Genomic DNA, 20,269 nt, shown 5'->3' with positions numbered 1-20,269 from the left:
AATTTTACACAGAGTACGCGAAGGAACTTGCCCCCCTTCTTGCAGCGGTGTACCGTAGGTCTCTAGAAGAGCGTAGCGTTCCAAAGGATTGGAAAAGGGCACAGGTCATCCCCGTTTTCAAGAAGGGACGTCGAATAGATGTGCAGAACTATAGACCTATATCTCTAACGTCGATCAGTTGTAGAATTTTGGAACACGTATTATGTTCGAGTATAATGACTTTTCTGGAGACTAGAAATTTACTCTGTAGGAATCAGCATGGGTTTCGAAAAAGACGGTCGTGTGAAACCCAGCTCGCGCTATTCGTCCACGAGACTCAGAGGGCCATAGACACGGGTTCCCAGGTAGATGCCGTGTTTCTTTACTTCCGCAAGGCGTTCGATACAGTTCCCCACAGTCGTTTAGTGAACAAAGTAAGAGCATATGGACTATCAGACCAATTGTGTGATTGGATTGAGGAGTTCCTCGATAACAGAACGCAGCATGTCATTCTCAATGGAGAGAAGTCCTCCGAAGTAAGAATGATTTCAGGTGTGCCGCAGGGGAGTGTCGTAGGACCGTTGCTGTTCACAGTATACATGAATGACCTTGTGGATGACATCGGAAGTTCACTGAGGCTTTTTACGGATGATGCTGTGGCATATCGAGAGGTTGTAACAATGGAAAATTGTATTGAAATGCAGAAGGATCTGCAGCGAATTGACGCATGGTGCAGGGAATGGCAATTGAATCTCAATGTAAACAAGTGTAATGTGCTGCGAATACATAGAAAGAAAGATCCCTTATCATTTAGCTACAATATAGCAGGTCAGCAACTGGAAGCAGTTAATTCCATAAATCATCTGGGAGTACGCATTAGGAGTGATTCAAAATGGAATGATCATATAAAGTTGATCGTCGGTAAAGCAGATGCCAGACTGAGATTCATTGGAAGAATCCTAAGGAAATGCAATCCGAAAACAAAGGAAGTAGGTTACAGTACGCTTGTTCGCCCACTGCTTGAATACTGCTCAGCAGAGCGGGATCCGTACCAGATAGGGTTGATAGAAGAGATAGAGAAAATACAACGGAGAGCAGCGCGCTTCGTTACAGGATCATTTAGTAATCGCGAAAGCGTTACGGAGATGGTAGATAAACTCCAGTGGAAGACACTGCAGGAGAGACGCTTAGTAGCTCGGTACGGGCTTTTGTTGAAGTTTCGAGAACGTCCCTTCACCGAGGAGTCAAGCAGTATATTGCTCCCTCCTACGTATATCTGGCGAAGAGACCATGAGGATAAAATCAGAGAGATTAAAGCCCACACAGAAGCATACCGACAATCCTTCTTTCCACTAACAATACGAGACTGGAATAGAAGGGAGAACCGATAGAGGTACTCAAGGTACCCTCCGGCACACACCGTCAGGTGGCTTGCGGAGTATGGATGTAGATGTAGAAGTAACTGTATTTAATTCGTTTATGTAGGGACTCCAAGCAATCAATAATCGGTGTCTAAAGCAATACTTCAACTTCCCCAATCATTGCCAGTAGGTCTTGTGGAAGTACCTGCCAAATTCTAGTGTCTGGACCATACAATAAGATTTCCATCATTTTCTCCAGGACACTACTAAAACCATACGTATCCCGTTCACTCTGCAGTTGAACTAAACACTGGTGATTTCTTCTCACTACACCCATAAATTCTCCTTAGATTCTGAAACCAGTTCCCTTGTAAGTTATGTGCTAAGAACACAGCAACTGAATTGACACAGGTCCAATTACTGCTGATAATGATTTACAAAAACTGGAGCATAGTCAGACATAAACACAATGGTGTTTACAGAACCCACTCTTTCCTTAACGTATTTGAAACGAAAACACAGTAAGCAAATTGCAAGGTACACGTGCTGTTCTACGAGGCGATCGACATGGTTGAAAATGAACACACTTGGAACACTGCGATCACGGCGTATGAAGTGTGTTCATTTTCAGTGGGCAGATGTCTCCCCTATTTGAAAAGTAAAATGCAGTTGCCGGCCGGAGTGGCCGAGCGGTTCTAGGCGCTACAGTCTGGAACCGCGCGACCGCTACGGTCGCAGGTTCGAATCCTGCCTCGGGGATGGATGTTTGTGATGTCCTCAGGTTAGTTAGGTTTAAGTAGTTCTAAGTTCTAGGGGACTGATGACCTCAGAAGTTGTCCCATAGTGCTCATAGCCATTTGAACCATTTTTTGAAAATGCAGTTGCCTTTCCAGCACCATATCTGTCAAGAACCATAATAAATAAAAAGCTGGAAATCATGTGCAGTCAAACCTTGAGTGTCATTCACACATATTCTATCTTCTTCTCACTTCAGAAGTTTGTCAGCCTGAACGTCCGTCATTATAATATGAATTAAGTTTTCATCTTGATAATTAGAATGCAGCTGCTTTTGCATCCAGCTGCTTTTGCTGTTTAAGATACCTTACTGCGTTATCACTTTTTATCTTCATTTCTCCAACCCACAATTTCACACTCACTGCATCATTTTCATGTTTCTTCGTTTCATAGGCAATATCAAAATCCCTTTTTATGTTATGCAAATTTGTTTTCTCAATAAGATGAATTCTCTCCACACCCGCTGCTATTCGTGCACTTCCTCCATCTTGCAGAACTCGTCCAACAGGAACACCCTGCAGAAAAAAACAACGACAAGTGTCTGCACAGACAAATGAATTTGAAAATTTCGTGCATGGCGCGAGAGAGTCGTATTACTCTTTGTACCTGCCTACTCTGCTCTCTCATTCCCATGAATAAATGTTCTTCCAAGATCTGGAGTGTCTCCCACATGTTTTGGAAAACATTTTAGGAAGCTCTTGTTTTCTATTATAATCACTTTGATGCTAAATGGGAGGCGCTAGCTATTTTGTTCGTGCTCACACTTCTGAGTGATAACATTGGACGTGTTTTTCTGGCCGCTTGTGGCCCGAACCCTTCATAATATAACGAACATGGTTCACTCGTTTGTAAGCAGTTTCCCACTCTTCAAAACCTGAAGAAAATGTTAAGACAGTATTCGTAAGTCATGTACATCGGACCAACAAAGTTCACTAAAACGTGACTAACACAATAAATATAAAATACAAACCTGCAATTCTATCAAATTCTCTCGGATGGCTTTCTTGAAGATATTCTCTGAGTACAACATGGTGAGAAATGATAGACAACAATATGGGCAGCTAATGCGACATTTTCGACCCTTTTTGACCAATTTAATTCCATGCAGCGTTATGTGACGCCGTTTTAATGAATTGCGTCTCATAACTGTTATTCCGCACTGTAGACACAGTTCACTGCCTTTTCTTTTCTTCAACACATAGTACCTCAATTTCATCAAGTTTCCTCACATGGGCATAGAGGTTCTTTCGCATTTGAAACTAGGAATGCATTCCTGACAATTACAGTATCGTGCGAATCACTCATGTTCACCGACATATGCTAATTTACGGGCTTTCAAACAGAAACTAATGGTTGCCCTCAAGTTTTGGCTGGTTTCGTTGTCTAGGGGCTGGGATACGTAGTTGCCGCATTACATGCCACATACTGCTGAGTCTACAGTATACAATATTAATACACACATGAAACGAACGGTCGAAGGTTCCTATCACTCGGCAATTTATTGCGAATTTCACGCCCGGGTTCCCGGGTTCGATTCCCGGCGGGGTCAGGGATTTTCTCTGCTTCGTGATGACTGGGTGTTGTGTGATGTCCTTAGGTTAGTTAGGTTTAAGTAGTTCTAAGTTCTAGGGGACTGATGATCATAGATGTTAAGTCCCGTAGTGCTCAGAGCCATTTTTTTTTATTGCGAATTTTGAACGTAACATGGAAATTTATAAATGAAATATTGCAATTAAATAAAATATTCAGGTACTACTTTAACTACTTTAAATTATGAGTACAATAGCAGAAGCACCTTTAAGAATGCCGTTTATTACTGTAAAACACTTATTGGTGTCGATGGTCCAGCAGTTAAATAAAATATAAGTTGACTAACAGGGAGACAATAGATTCCTACTTCATGTAATTAGTTATGAACAACAACACAGCTCGTGAGATGTTCACTTCTAAACTCATACTACGTCTTCACAGCAGGAGCCACGGTAATCTCACAAGTGCAGAAGTCGGCACAACGAAATATTTCTACACTCCTGGAAATTGAAATAAGAACACCGTGAATTCATTGTCCCAGGAAGGGGAAACTTTATTGACACATTCCTGGGGTCAGATACATCACATGATCACACTGACAGAACCACAGGCACATAGACACAGGCAACAGAGCATGCACAATGTCGACACGAGTACAGTGTATATCCACCTTTCGCAGCAATGCAGGCTGCTATTCTCCCATGGAGACGATCGTAGAGATGCTGGATGTAGTCCTGTGGAACGGCTTGCCATGCCATTTCCACCTGGCGCCTTAGTTGGACCAGCGTTCGTGCTGGACGTGCAGACCGCGTGAGACGACGCTTCATCCAGTCCCAAACATGCTCAATGGGGGACAGATCCGGAGATCTTGCTGGCCAGGGTAGTTGACTTACACCTTCTAGAGCACGTTGGGTGGCACGGGATACATGCGGACGTACATTGTCCTGTTGGAACAGCAAGTTCCCTTGCCGGTCTAGGAATGGTAGAACGATGGGTTCGATGACGGTTTGGATGTACCGTGCACTATTCAGTGTCCCCTCGACGATCACCAGTGGTGTACGGCCAGTGTAGGAGATCGCTCCCCTCACCATGATGCCGGGTGTTGGCCCTGTGTGCCTCGGTCGTATGCAGTCCTGATTGTGGTGCTCACCTGCACGGCGCCAAACACGCATACGACATCATTGGCACCAAGGCAGAAGCGACTCTCATCGCTGAAGACGACACGTCTCCATTCGCCCCTCCATTCACGCCTGCCGCGACACCACTGGAGGCGGGCTGCACGATTTTGGGGCGTGAGCGGAAGACGGCCTAACGGTGTGCGGGACCGTAGCCCAGCTTCATGGAGACGGTTGCGAATGGTCCTCGCCGATACCCCAGGAGCAACAGTGTCCCTAATTTGCTGGGAAGTGGCGGTGCGGTCCCCTACGGCACTGCGTAGGATCCTACGGTCTTGGCGTGCATCCGTGCGTCGCTGCGGTCCGGTCCCAGGTCGACGGGCACGTGCACCTTCCGCCAACCACTGGCGACAACATCGATGTACTGTGGAGACCTCACGCCCCACGTGTTGAGCAATTCGGCGGTACGTCCACCCGGCCTCCCGCATGCCCACTATACGCCCTCGCTCAAAGTCCGTCAACTGCACATACGGTTCACGTGCACGCTGTCGCGGCATGCTACCAGTGTTAAAGACTGCGATGGAGCTCCGTATGCCACGGCAAACTGGCTGACACTGACGGCGGCGGTGCACAAATGCTGCGCAGCTAGCGCCATTCGACGGCCAACACCGCGGTTCCTGGTGTGTCCGCTGTGCCGTGCGTGTGATCATTGCTTGTACAGCCCTCTCGCAGTGTCCGGAGCAAGTATGGTGGGTCTGACACACCGGTGTCAATGTGTTCTTTTTTCCATTTCCAGGAGTGTATCTCCCGCGACCACGCGCAAACTGCTCAACCCTCTCCAAGTGCTTTCTGCGGCCGCCATGGCGCCTCCTCGTCAAACACTCCTCCGTGTCCTCTCGCGTCACCCGATGCTCCTCCCCCACTTCCATACAGTCGCCTCCCGTAGTAACGAGCGCTGTGATTGGTAGAGCGCTCCCGCAATGTCTCCAAGCCAATGCACACTCACAAACATACTGAAACACATATGAAATACTGGGTTTACATTTAAATAACTTGAAATTAAGTAAATATTCCTACGACTGAACCATATCATGCTTATTAACACGTTCACTGCCACTGTAATTGGCCTTCCGTTGCCACGTAACCAATTATTTTTTTAATAGAATCTCAAACTGTATCGCTAAAATAATATTAAATGTATTTATTTTATAAGTAAATGATAAAATTTACTCTTGTGAAACAAATTTTTTTTGGGGCGCACTAAGGTGTCAGTGGCGTATCAGGCCACGTTCTGTAGCGGATGGGCATGGACGCGCTAGTGCGTCGCGTTTATTTTTCCTGAAAATTGTGACAGTTTAGAGTACCACATTTTTATTTTATATTCAGAAATAAAACGAAACATCCTATTGACAAACGATATGCTTATAGAACAAAAACAAACACAAGATCTTGAAGAAACTTCCGGAGTACAGTGTATTCAAAGCTCAGAAAGGATCAATCAAGAACTTAACCTATTACTCTCAAACAAATAAAATAAATACAAAGTTCAATAATAGTACCTACACATAACTGTCGAAAAATGAAAGAACGACGAAAGTGCTATCTGCCTTTAGAGGTGGTGAATAAGACAACAATTCAAACAATACCCTGCTTTATTTGGGCAATTTCGGCACTCGTAAATCGTGTCTGTTCGTTGTCCTCGGCTGGCGCATGATCTGCACTTTTTTCTCAGTGGTTTTGATTTTCCAGTTGATTCTCGTTTTACCACAACATGTTGGGGATTTCTGATTGGCCGTTATACCTGCTTTTGTGGCAATAGTGCTCTTATAATATTGAGTCTGATTTCTTGGAAGGGCATTTTTGTGCCAGAATATTTATTGTGTAGGGCATGTGCGTTTGTCAGCATCATTTCCATAACGAGGATAAAAGGTTTCTTGTACCAGCGTATAGTTTTTCGTTCCGAGAAGTAATATGACAACATCTGATCGTGCCGATCAACTCCCGACATAAATTTATTGTAGTTTACAATGGCCAAGGGCTTAGATTTCTTCTCCTTTCTTTTGTTTTCAACCTCAACCACTTCATTTGTAAATTCATTAGAAATGTAGCAAACCTCCCTCTTATCACGCCACCTACCTATCATAACTGCTTCAACAAATCTGGCAGCGTCTTCACCATTTCGTAATTTTGCCTTGTGCATTTCCTTGAGTGTATCCTTCCTATTCGCCCTCAGAGTTCCCGTGCAGTGAGTCTTCTTATCCAGAAGCAACTTAACCAATGCGAAGCTATTGTAGTAGTTGTCCATGTAGACGTGGTGACCAGCATTCAACTTTTCATCCAGTAAATGAAGAGCAATTTTTTGCGCATGGCCTCTTCCTCATAAATCGTCCAGCGTGCCAATGTATACCGCGAATTTTAGGACCATTCCAATGGGAGTTGTCAAAATATATAGCTTTATGGCATATTTGTGAATTTTACTTTTGATGTATTGGCAGAAAAGTAATCTTCCACGCCAAAGGTTCATTGATTCGTCCAGTGACAGTTCCCGTCCAGTGTAATACACATGGCACATCCTTTCATTGAAAAATTGATAACATGACGTATTTTATACAACCTGTCGGATGATTTTGGTTCGCCCTGTTTTGAATTTTCAGAAAAATGCAATGCACATAGTACTAGAAGAAAACGATTTCGTGAAATACTATCGGCAATTACTTCCTCGTGAAATAAAGGGTCCTTTTTGCAATAGTTCTGCAACTTCCTCATCTTTACTTTTCCCATGTGCAGGAAAACTCTTAAGAACACTAACAATTCCCAAACCGTCACATCTTTCCAACAATTTATTCGTGATTGTTCTTTGGTTCCCACAGAAAGGAATAATTCAATTGTGTTTCGATTTGTTCCTTCTACAACTTTCAATAGAAATTCGTCCGTCAGCAAACGACGAAAATAATCTAAGGGAGTGTTTCTCGTTGCTTGAATTAGCAGTTCCTCATTTTTTATAAACGGGTAGTTTACCATTCCACCTGGCTCACTTCCCATGCAACACTTGTGTCAGCTACGTCACCACTTGTTACCATTCCTTCTGCCCTTTCCCTGTCGTTTGGAGTCGCAGGCATTTCTACAGCATCATCTAAAGCAAACTCGGCTCCGTCATCCTCTTCGCTGGATTCCCACCCCTCCTCCGCACTGGCCAATTCCGTTTCCGAATCGCTTTCTTCTGATATCCGTAATAATTCTGCATCTGTCAGTTTTTTACGTTTATTGTGTCCCATAAGAATTAGGTTCCGAAGGGCCCGCCGTGTCACGATTGTTTTCCAATTTCAGCCCCCCAACGGAGAAAAACTGTAGGGAAAAAACGCGAACCGCACCCCGACTAAACCGTGGTGCGTCGCAACAGCTGAGTCTCTCTCCGCGCAGGAGCGTCCACGGCATGTGAACCAGTATCGGCCGGGTGCGCTGGTACGCCGATGGCAGCGAACGTGTTAAATACATGAAAAGGTTAAATAAACATATATCAATGGAATAGAAACAAAAGTAGGCCAGTAGCCTAATGCCTCTGTGCTTTCAAAAACAGAGTAAATATTTGGCCAACTTCTTCATGAATAGTATGTATCGGATATAAGGAAAGACGTAGACGAATAAATATATTTACAGGCATTCTGCTACCGTTTTTTCGTGTAACTGTGGAGTACATATCGCCTGACGCGATCAATAGTAATCGGCCACTTTGACCTCCAGCAAGTCATGTACTATTCAAGTTACATGCCTGTAATTCATACCAATTTAGGTTTACACTAACAGATTTCTAAAGACACGTCGATCGACAAAATCGGCTGACCCGTTTAGATTTTGTAAACTCGTTGCTGGATGTTACTTGTATAATTTACATCCAGATACTAAACTTCAAAATAATAAAGATATTGAAAATCTGATTACACCATCAGAATTGTCATGCAAATAATGGTAAAGTACGTGTGTCTTATCAAGGTTTCATGATTCCTCTGGCTATTATTAATTTCTCCATGAACTGTGAAATGCCTGCCATTATGGTTTCACAAAGTCCGCTATCTTTGGCATTCTCGGCGTACAAATCTCCTTCATCGACGCAAAGCACAGTCCCCATCACAGGGTCTACGTGGAATTCGCAGCCACGCGGTCGGCCTGGACCACGCTCTGTGGCTGCCCCTCTTGCTGCGGCTAATGTTCGCCACGACGCGGTTGGGTTGCTTGCCGAGCAGCCCGTGCGGCCACAACAACTCCGACCTTAGAATGTTTTCAGAGCGCCACACCTCACCCATTACCTCACAACAATAACAAGAAATAGCGGCAAAAATGAACAGCAACAACGAAACAACAGTAACCAGCAACAACGATGTAATAAAAATCAGCAACAACTAAACTCAACAAAATTAATTTGGAACAACGAAAGCAGTTAAATGGAGCACACGGCGTGGCAGCAAAGAGCGGAACGGATGGCTTCTTGAAACAAGGGTGACTGGTCACCTGATATCAGCTCCCGATCATTAAATGTGAAGTACGTACTGCCGCGAGACATTCCGCGACGTTATTTCTCCTCCTTCCGAGCCATTCCTTTGCAATGTGCCAGTCCGTAACGGACCCCTAGGCACTTAGGCGTGACGGCAGGACAGCCGAATGCTGCGTGTTGCCGCATTGGGATGTCGCAGGCGCATAGAATGAATTTCTTAATACTTCTGCGTCCCACTGAACGCGACAGCTGCAAATCGAACCTTAATGAGGTTTGAAGCTGTTATTATACACACATATAAATTTACAAATGTCGATATTTAAGCGTTCGTGATTTCTGTCCACTTCTTGCAGGTGACGTTCTATTACGGTGTTACCTTCAAAACCGTGCAGATATCTGCTTTTATGCGAGTTTTCCACACAGTTGATGCTGACGTGGACCATACTTAGTACATCCTAACATAATATGGTTTAGTTCTCATTCTCTAGATGATCATTGCATGTGGGATTCTATAGGGCAACATGTAGCCCCAATTGCAGTGACGAGCAGATTCTTACGGATGTACCACGGTTCCGCTGGTATGAATTTTTTATTAATATTTCAGTTTATTGAAAAGCTACATTACAAAGAGTGATACTACATGTGTTGGTTCACTTAATTACGCACTTTTTTGTATACAGACAAAAGATATTTTAAATATTGCATAGTGTCTCTCACAGTGATTATTGCCTTAGAATGTACTCGTATATATAGTTTGTGTCAGGAATTGGTGACTCAAATTGATACATTCAGAAATTCTATAGAATTATAGAGATGATAGAAGTCTGTTGAACGAGTTCCCTGTCACTAGTCGGCCATTTTCGGTCTTTGACTTTTAAAATTTTCAGTAATGTGTTACCCTGCCTGTTCAGGTTGCTGCATTCCAGTTCGTTTGCCTCCAGTGCATCGACACATGGAGTCGTTCGTTGTTCTGAATCGACGGTAATAAGCCTCCCAGCTCCCTGTCCCGTTAACATAGCTGCAAAGTTAAGACACTTTACTAAACTGCTCGCCAGTCTTTGGTGCACCGCTGGAAAATATTCTTTTGTAGCCTGCAGCCATTCTTTCTTCCATTCTTCCGAAGCTACTTCACGTCATATTTGTTTTACGAAAATTTTGGCACTTCTTCCTTAAATTCAGACCTTTCTGGTTAGGCCTCCACGTGACTTTTATTGCTGTGGAATCAAAGAGCAGCTCCTATCAGTCACTGTTTTGTTTATTTAAAGAACTCGTTTCAGAAGTTTAAACCTCTATTATAGGGTGGGATTATTTGGATTAATAGAGCAAATATGTGTTACGACTTTGGACCTGTCTTTTGTCATCTTTACATTACATACATCATTATGCTTTGTAAAACCTCTGGTACTTTTGACACATTTTTTATCGAAGTGTATATGCTTGGTCGTAGCTGCAAGATGTTTTTATGTTCTAAAGTAGACTTGATCGCCTGTCAGGCTGTGAATGCTAAAACTTTTGGTTAGCAACTCGTTTAGGTTGAATGCCATCTTGTATATCTGCAAATGTGGAAAAAAGAGGCGGAAAAACAAAGAAGATAACTAGAAATGTTTTTGTCCACAAGCATTGCCTCACAGATACTGCTTTATGGCAGGGTGCATCGTCGTACTGAAACAAGCAGTCGCCGTCTCTGTATTGCTGCTCTACTGCACGCCATACACAATGTGTTCATATTATCCCGCATTTGGTGATCACTTAAGCCCAACAAGGAGACCAAAGCTAACCAGGAAAGACATGCCCCTACCGTAGCGCCGGTTCCTCCGCGCTTCAGTACTGCCAGTACTCAGGATTACATGTAGTGTCCTCTGAGCAGTCGCCGGACCCAGACCTACCCATCGAACGGTCACGTGGCACAGCGTGATTCACCAGTCCTAGTCACTCGCTTCCATTCATCCACAGTCCACTTGTGCTGCTCTTTACACCACCTCAAGCACCGCATACTTTATGAGGAGCTGCACGATCACTGTACGCCATTGTACGTAAACTCCATATTCGTGGTCATCTTCCTAGCTGGACTGCTGGTAGGAATTTGGTTCTGCCGAGTGAATCCTTCCTCTGATTTCATACAGTTTCTTACAGTCACCCTCCACAATGTTTGTTGGTCCCTGTCCATGAGTGCGCGACATCTACTTTGTCTTGGTTTAACTGCGCTTGCTTATTCGCGTTTCCACTCCATTATAAGACGCTACAACACAGCCGCTCCGAGATCGTATGCGCTCCGAGATCGTATGGTCATCGTCAGTCGGTGTGTTGCGTCCTCGTAAGTATAGCTCGCGAAGAAACTTTGGTACTACGGAACTAGACGTGTAAAGTAAAAGGAGAAAATTACTCATTAGAGCTCAGATCGAGGCTTACCAACAGTTGTTCTTAATTTTTTTTATTTTGCACGTCTAGTTCCGTAGTACCAAATTGAGGAGCAAATCTCAAGGGTCATGGAAGGTGTCGGTACATGAAATTACAACATAAAAGTAATAACAGATCAAATAAAATGTTTATAAGCCCCCAAAAAAGACAAGCTATAAATTTAAGTAAACGCAGTCAGCAACATAACACAGGAATCAGCTTGATTTTGCAAGGAACTCCTCGACAGAATAGAAGGAGTGACCTATGAGGAAACTCTCCGGTTTCGGTTTGAAAGCGCATCGATTACTGCTAATTTTTTTTTTTTATTTCTTGTAGTAGCTTACTCAAAATGGATGCAGCAGTATATTTCACACCTTTCTGTACAAGAGTCAAGAAGGTGCGATCCACATGCAGACTGGATTTCTACCTAGTAGTAACTGAGTGAAAGCTGCTAAGTATTGCAAATAAGCTGATACTGTTAACAAGAAACGACAGTAAAAATATATATACTGAGAGGCCAATGTCAGAATACACAGGCTAATGAAAGTGGGTCAACAGGAGGTTCCTTACTGCCAGACCCACCCGTTTCTGAACCAGAAATATCATTTGAGAATGGGAGGAGTTACCCCAAAATATAATACCATGTGTCATAAGCGAAAGAAAATAAGCAAAGCAGATTACTTTTCGTGTCGAACTATCACTTACTTCAGATACGGTTCGAATAGTAAAAATGGCAGTATTAAGTCTTCGAACAAGATCCTGTATGTGGCCTTTCCACGACAGATAACTATCTATCTGAACACCTAGAAATTTGAATAGTTCAGTTTCACTAATCGTATGCCCATTTTGTGAAATTAAAACATCTGGTTTTGTCGAATTGTGTATTACGTACTGTAAAAACTGAGATTTACTGTAATTTAGCGTTAGTTTACCTTTACAAACCATGAGCCTATGTCTTGAACTACACTATTTGAAACAATGCTAACATTGGACACAACATCCCTTACTACCAAGCTAGTGTGATCCGCAAAAAGAAAAAGAAAAAAAAAATTTGAATCACCTGTAATACAACTGGGCATATCATTTAAATAAATAAGGAACAAGAGTCGCCCCAGCACTGATCCCTGGAGTACCCCCCACTTGACTGTGCCCCAGTCAGACCCCACACTCAAGACTGTGGAGAATCACCTTTTCCTGTCTGTTATTAAACAAAGAGGTGAACCAGTTGTAAGCTGTTCCATAAAGGTACAACTTCTGGAGCAAAATTTTGTGAACAACACAATCAAAGTGCCTCATTTAAACCAAAAAGATGCCTAGCGTTCGAAATCTTTTCTTTAATCCATTCAGTATCTCACCGCGAAAAGAAAATATAGCATTTCCAGTTGTTAAACCACTTTTAAAACAGAACTGTACGTTTGATAGCAAATTATGTGAAATAAAATGATCAATTATCCTTACATACACAGTCTTTTCAATAGCTTAAGCAAAAACTGATGGTATAGAAATAGGTCTAAAATTGTCTACATTACCACTTTCTTGCTTTACTACTGAGTATTTTAATTGTTCAGGAAACTGACCATTCTTAAACGAAAAGTTACAAATTTGGCTATGTACAGGGATAACAGGCGCAGCGCAGTACTTTAATATTCTGATAGGTACTCTATCATATCCAAGAACGTCCTCAGGCTTCAGTGATTTAATTGTTGACTCAGTCTCTCCCTTGTCAGTATCACAGAGGAGTATTTCAGGTCTCAGTCTCGGAAAGGTATTTTCCAAGAGAATTACATGATTCCCTGTAGAAACTAAGTTTTTATTTAATTCACCAGTAATGCTCAGAGAGTGACTGTTAAATACTGTACATATATCTGAGTTATCAGCAATAGAACATTTTTATTACAAATTGAATTTATATAGTCGACCTTGTGCTACTGACCACACACTTCCTTCACGTCCGACCATATGGTTTTAATTTTATCCTGTGAATTAGCTATTCTATTTGCGTACCACATACTCTTTGCCCTTCTAATAACATTTTAAGCACGTTACGATATTGTTTGTAATGGGCTACTGTAGCTTGACTGTGACTGCTGCTAACATTTTGATGTAATCCTCGCTTTGTTCCTGTACACTATTCGCGATTTTCGTATTTTAGATGTAATGACCGATTGAGAAGAGCCTGGTAAAGATCTCTGTCACGGAGTGTGGCGTAAATACGCCATTTTCTCGATCCCACAACCCGTAAGGGCACTGCACCTACGTGGACGCCATCTTTCGTTAGTCTACACCTCTCCTAGTGCACTATACTCAGAGACCCAGTGAGTTTGTATTCACAAGTGCCATTCTTTCTGAATATCCAATTACATGTCCCTGTTGTAGCATCTCTATTCATAGGTGTTTCTGTTCAGAATATAGAACATTTTTATTGAAACTGTTATCAATTTCTAACTGATGAACAAAGCAATACGCGTTATGAATATCTAAATAACTATTGTGATCAGACAATGTTTGCTTGTGTGAGATGCAGATGGCACTATTGCCGACTCCAGATTAGTGAGCTGTCATACTATACATACGCTGAAGAGCCAGAGAAACTAGTAAACCTGCCAAATACCAAGTAGGGCCCACGCGTGAACGCAGAAGTGCCCGAACACGACGAAGCATGGACTCGACTAATGTCTGAAGTAGCCCTGGAGGGAACTGACACCTTGAATGCTTCAGGGCTCTGCATAAATCTGTAAGAGTGTGAGGGCGTGGAGATCGCTTCTGAACAGTGCGTTGCAAGGCATCCCAGATATGCTCAATGATGTTCATGTCTGGGGAGTTTGTTGGCCAGCAGAAGTGTTTAAACTCAGAAGAATGTTCCTGGAGCCACTCTGTAGTAACTCTGGACATGTGGTGTGTGGCTCCTGCTGGAATTGCCCGTCGGAATGCACAACGGACATAAGTGGATGCAGGTGATCGGACAAGATGCTGACGCACGTGTGACCTGCCACAGTCATATCTGGACGTATCAGGGGTCCCGTGTCAGTCCAACTGCGCACGCCCCACACCATTACAGAGCCTGCATCAGCTCGAAAAATAACCTGCTGACATGTAGGGTCCATACATTCATGAAGTTGTCACCATACCCGTACAGGTCCATCCGCTCGATACAATTTGAAAAGAGACTCGTCCGACCAGGAAACACGTTTCCAGTCATCAAGAGTCCAATGTCGCTGTCGGCGGGTCCAGGTGAGGCGTAAAGCTTTTTGTCGTGCAGTCATCAAGGGAACACGAATGGGCTTTCGGCTCCGAAAGCACATATCGATGGTGTTTTGTTGAATGGATCGCATGCTGACACTTGTTGACGGCCCGGCACTGAAATCTGCAGCACGTCGCGGAAGGGTTGCACTTCTGTCACGTTGAACGATTATCTTCAGTCGTCGTTGGTTCTTGTTATCGCAGGATCTTTTACTAGCCGCAGCGATGCAGCAGACTTGCTGTTTTAGCAGATCCTTGGTATTCACGCTACACTCGCTAAATGGTCGTACGGGAAAATCCCTACTTCATCACTACCTCGTAGATGCGTTGTCCCATCGCTCGTGCGTCGACGATAACACCACCTCCAAACTCACTTAAATAGTGATAACCGGCCATTATAGCAGCAGTAACCGACCCAACATCTGCACCAGACACCTGTTGTCTTACACGGGTGTTGCCGACCGTAGCGCCGTATTCAACCTCTTTTCATATCTCTGTATTGCAATACGCATGACTATACCAGTTCCTTTGACGTTTCAGTGCAGTCTGACACAGAAAAAAGTGGACATTTTAGTACAACGCAATGTCCAGAAGACAGAATTTTTAACACACTGAAGTTGCTCCTTGTGTAGGGAATAAGTTACCAATGTGTGTCTTTGAAACTGCATAAACGTTCTTGTGCATTCCATACTTACTGTTAAAAGCCTGAAAAACGGCGTTTCTCCGCACGCACTGCTGCGAGAGGCGCAGGAAGAGTCAGTGAGGTTCTGGAGGGTGCCGACGGAAGGGTGGACTCGTGTCAGCTCGAGTGCCGTGATCAGCTCCGCTAGTTCTCTCAGCTGATCAGTGGCGCGAAAAAGTCCAATCCAGGCGGTCCCACAGATTCTCGATTGGGTTCAAATCCGGGGGTATTGGTGGCCGAGGGAGTGCGGTAACGCCCTGGTGTTCTTCGAACCACAACCGTAAACTGCGAACCTTGCATTGTCTTCCTAGCAGATGCCATCGTGACGAGCAACTTCAAACTCTATGTGGGGGTGGACGTGTTCCCCAGGGATAGATACATATTTGTGTCGAGCAAGTGTGCCTTGCAGTTCTATGAGATCACCGAGCGAATGCCACGAAAACAATCCCCAGAGCATAACGCATGGAGGGTGTTTGCTTCCAGACGTTTTTTGCCTTTCACGCCAACGACCCTCTGTCCAATGGAGCATAAAACGTGATTCGTCTGATGTTTGGTTGTGGGCGCTCAACTGCACGGTCGTCAGCACCCGTACAAAGTCCCAATTTTACACACTACAATTTTTTTACACGGTCCAGTCTAGCCACTGTCACGAATGATGATGATGATGATGATGATGATGATGATGAAATGGTGAGGTCAACACCCAGTCCCCAGGCAGTGGAATTCCCCAACCCGGCCGGGAATCGGACCCGAGACCCCGTGATCCAATCTGTAGTGACGTTTATATGTTGAATAAAGTGTGTGTACACCGCAGTTTGTAACTAATTTTCGTTTTCTTTGATATAGTTCAATAATTGTCATCCTGTGCATAGTGCAACAATGTAGGCGTGACCACAGCCTATGTTCGATACCAGCATGCAACAATAACCACTAACAGGTGGCAGTTGGCACTGGACAGTATATAAAAAGTGTCCGGGGGACGCGGAAAACAGTGCAAATGTTCTCAAAATGTGAAAATGGAGCGATTTATCTTACGCCCAAAAAGACATGATTATCGGGCTTCAGGCCAAGGATGGAAGGAGTTTGTGAAGTGTTCGCGTGCTGCCGCCATTAAAGTGTACCGTGCGCAGCAAAATGGCGGTATCCAAACACGACGCCGAGGCAGGTGCGGTACAACACGAGCCAGAGGTGACAGTGGCGAACGACGGCTGTCGAGATGTGTGTGCGGACAAACACGCCTGACAGGCTGGCCGCTCAGATGAACCGAGGGGCTACGAACAGTGTCTCCTTGACGACCGTTCAGCGAACGTTGCTGCGCAGTTAAGAGCCCCACAAACCAAACATCATCACCACCACCTCACTACAGACACTGGGATTTAGGTAATAAAATGCGTATACGCCTGCCGTCGTTGGCGATAATGTGGCGCAGACGAGTAGCGAAATTCTGCGTGATGCGCTGAAGCGTCGCAACATCGCTGCTGCCGATGACCTCGCGAATGGCTGTTCTCAGCTCAGCAGTGGTTTTGCGGTTATTGCTGTACTCCTTGCCTTTAAGACAGCCTCAAAAAAGGAGTCGCATGTGCTCAGATCCGGAGAATATGGCGGTCGATCGAGGCCCATGCCAGTGGTCTCTGGGTACGCCGCTGCCGGAATGCGGTCCCGACAGTCCTGCTCCAGGACATCAAACACTCTCCTGCTTCGACAGGGTCGAGGCCCGTCTTTAATGAATCACATCTGGTCGAAATGGGGATCCCTTTGGATAAAGGGGATGAAATCATCGTCCTAAACCTTTACGTACGGTTCGGTAGTCGCCACGCCGTCAAGAAATATTCCTTCATTGACATTGCACACCACATAGCCACCCATTGAGGGTGAAAAGACTTCTCGATCGCGAAATGAGAAGTCTCAGTCCCCCAAATACGTGAATTTTGCTTGTTGACGAACCCATCCACATGAAAGTGGGATTCGTCGCTAAACCAAACTATACAGCGCATAGTAATTCCCATCGTGCCCTGCGACCAGCCGTGCAGTTTGAACATCACAAGTTATGACGATTCTACTTCAGACAGTTCAATAACTTTAACTCATATCAGCACACACTCCGCTGCAGAGTGAAAATCTCATTCTGGAAACTTTAACTTTTCCCGGCGAATTGAATGTTCAAATAACTTACGGGTTTGCTGCCGGGTGACACCGTCGAACACCGCCGATATTTCGACAGGAGCACACCCTGCCATTCTCAAGGCACAAATGCAAGGAAGAAAAAATGTGCTAGCAAATTTAATAAATCGGTTCACAGCGGAGAGACGAGGAAGACACCACACACAGACCAAGTGTCAACACAAGCAAAGATAACCAACCTCAGAAATATCGATAGTTACTATTAATCAACAGATGGGGTATCACTAATTCTGTCCCTCTGATTTTTGATGAGAGACAGATCCGGATTCCAAGCAGCATTTAAAGAAAATCCACCATCTCTGTTAATAAGGTTGCCTGATAGTCAGATTTCAACAGCTTCCTTAATAACACTATCCCAATAGCTGGACGTGCAAGCCAGAATCTCCGTGATGTTGTATTCCATAGGATGACCGGTGTGAAGGCAATATTCTGCAATAGCGGATTTGCTCGGCTGTTGTAAGCGTGTGTGACGCTTATGTTCAATACACCGGTCTTCCACAGTCCTGATTGTCTGACCAATATATGACATGCCACAACTGCAAGGAATACGATGGACCCCAGCCTTACGCAAAGCAAGAACATCTTTTACGGACGCCAACAGGGCTTTAGTCTTAGAAGGTGCTCCAAAAACACATTTCACATCATATTTCCGCAAAATAGGCCAATCCTGTTGGAAATGCTTCCTGCGTAAGGCAAGAAGGCCGTTGCTATCGTCACTCACCCGTTGCACAGAAGGCTGATGGCGCAACGCAGGTTTGATCTGCCTCTCACTATAACCATTCTGACGAAAGGTGACTTCGAGATGTGATAGCTCAGCTGCCAAAGTTTCAGGGTCTGAAAGCAAGGTTCGAAGTACTCCTTCACGCTGAGCTGGATGGTGACAACTATCAGCTCGCAGATACAAGTCAGTGTGGGTAGGCTTCCTATAAACAGAATGTCCCAACGTACCATCAGTCTTACTTTTGCCCAACACATCAAGGAAGGGAAGGCATCCATTCTTTTCCACCTCCATAGTGAACTGACTATTCGGTTGGATTGAATTCAGATGTTCCAAAAACCGGTTTAAATTCTCACTACCATGAGGCCAAACAACAAAAGTATCGTCTACATATCTGAAAAAACACGCAGGTTTCAAGGTAGCTGACTCCAATGCACGTTCCTCAAAGTCCTCCATAAACAAGTTGGCCACAATAGGTGACAACAGGCTTCCCATTGCAACTCCATCAGTCTGTTCGTAGTACTGACCATAGAATAAAAAGTAAGTGGAAATCAGCACATGTCGAATCAAATTTGTTAACTCGACACCAAACTCAACCTCAATTAGTTGCAACGAATCAGAGAGAGGAACGCGAGTGCAAAGAGAAAACACATCAAAACTGGCTAAAATATCAGTCATTCAAACGCAGTCCCTGCAATCGACGTAAGAAATCTGCAGAGTTCTTAATGTGGTGTTCACACCTACCTACTAGTGGGATCAACAAACTAGCAAGATGTTTAGCTACAGAATTAGTGCTACCTCACCTGTTGATTAATAGTAACTATAGATATTTCTGTGGTTGGTTATCTTTGTTTGTGTTGGCACTTGTTCTGTGTGTGGTGTCTTCCTTGTTTCTCCTCTGTGAACCGAGGTATTAAATTTGCTAGCACATTTCTTCTTCCTTGCATTTGTGCCTTGAGAATGGCAGGGTGTGCTCCTGTCGAAATACCGGCGGTGTCAGACGACGTCACCCGGCAGCTAACCCGTAAGTTATTTGAACAGTTCAATAACTGTCACCACGTATGTGAGAAATGCAATTTACATCATGCATCATTCGCTGCTGGAAACAGGAAATGGGAGAAGGCACAGGAAGCATAAAGTACCTTCCACCACACCCTATAAGGTGTAGAGTATAGCTGTAGGAGTTGCTGTAAATGTGTAGCCCGTGTCTTCCTCACTTAAACAAGTGTAATACGCGCAGCATTCGTCGACAAGGCTACGTCACTCTCTGGAGCAGAGGCCGGCGCTGCAGCGAGTGTTTGTGTTTGTGTTTGTGTTGCAGCCAGGCGGCCCACCAGGTGCCGGGCAGGGCGCCGCTGCACTTCTACTCGGCCACCAAGCACGCGGTCAAGGCGCTGGCGGACGGCTTCCGGCTCGAGCTCGCCGACTCCGGCATCAGACTCACGGTAAGCCACGGGCGTGTCTCGTCTGCGTGACCACAACACAGCACACAACAGCGCCAGTTGGTGTCGTACAGTCGGGAGAAGTGGGATATGCCTGTTGTCGCGAATGTGAGAAATATTCCAACCAGCCCGTTCATTTGGCTCATTAAGAGTTCTCGACCGAGAGGGAGCCACCCGACTGCGATTGCTCCGGAAGAGGCGAGCTAATACACTACTGCCCATTAAAATTGCTACACCACGAATATGACGTGCTACAGACGTGAAATTTAACCGACAGGAAGAAGATGCTGTGATATGCACATGATTAGCTTTTCAGAGCATTCACACAAGGTTCGCGCCG

General features: G+C 44.5%; 1 protein-coding gene across 1 annotated transcript in view; it reads left to right on the top strand.

Moving 5' to 3' along the window:
• Positions 1-20,269, top strand: part of LOC124550829 (dehydrogenase/reductase SDR family member 11-like) — a 140,844-nt gene that overhangs the window by 19,618 nt on the left and 100,957 nt on the right. The window contains exon 4 of the mRNA XM_047125555.1: positions 19,809-19,932. Within this exon, the coding sequence (XP_046981511.1) occupies positions 19,809-19,932 (124 nt within the window). The remainder of the gene's footprint in view (positions 1-19,808; positions 19,933-20,269) is intronic.

The sequence above is a fragment of the Schistocerca americana genome, chromosome 9 (genome assembly GCF_021461395.2).
Source record: "Schistocerca americana isolate TAMUIC-IGC-003095 chromosome 9, iqSchAmer2.1, whole genome shotgun sequence".
Classification (NCBI taxonomy): domain Eukaryota; kingdom Metazoa; phylum Arthropoda; class Insecta; order Orthoptera; family Acrididae; genus Schistocerca; species Schistocerca americana.
This window is presented reverse-complemented; position numbering and strand designations above follow the sequence as displayed.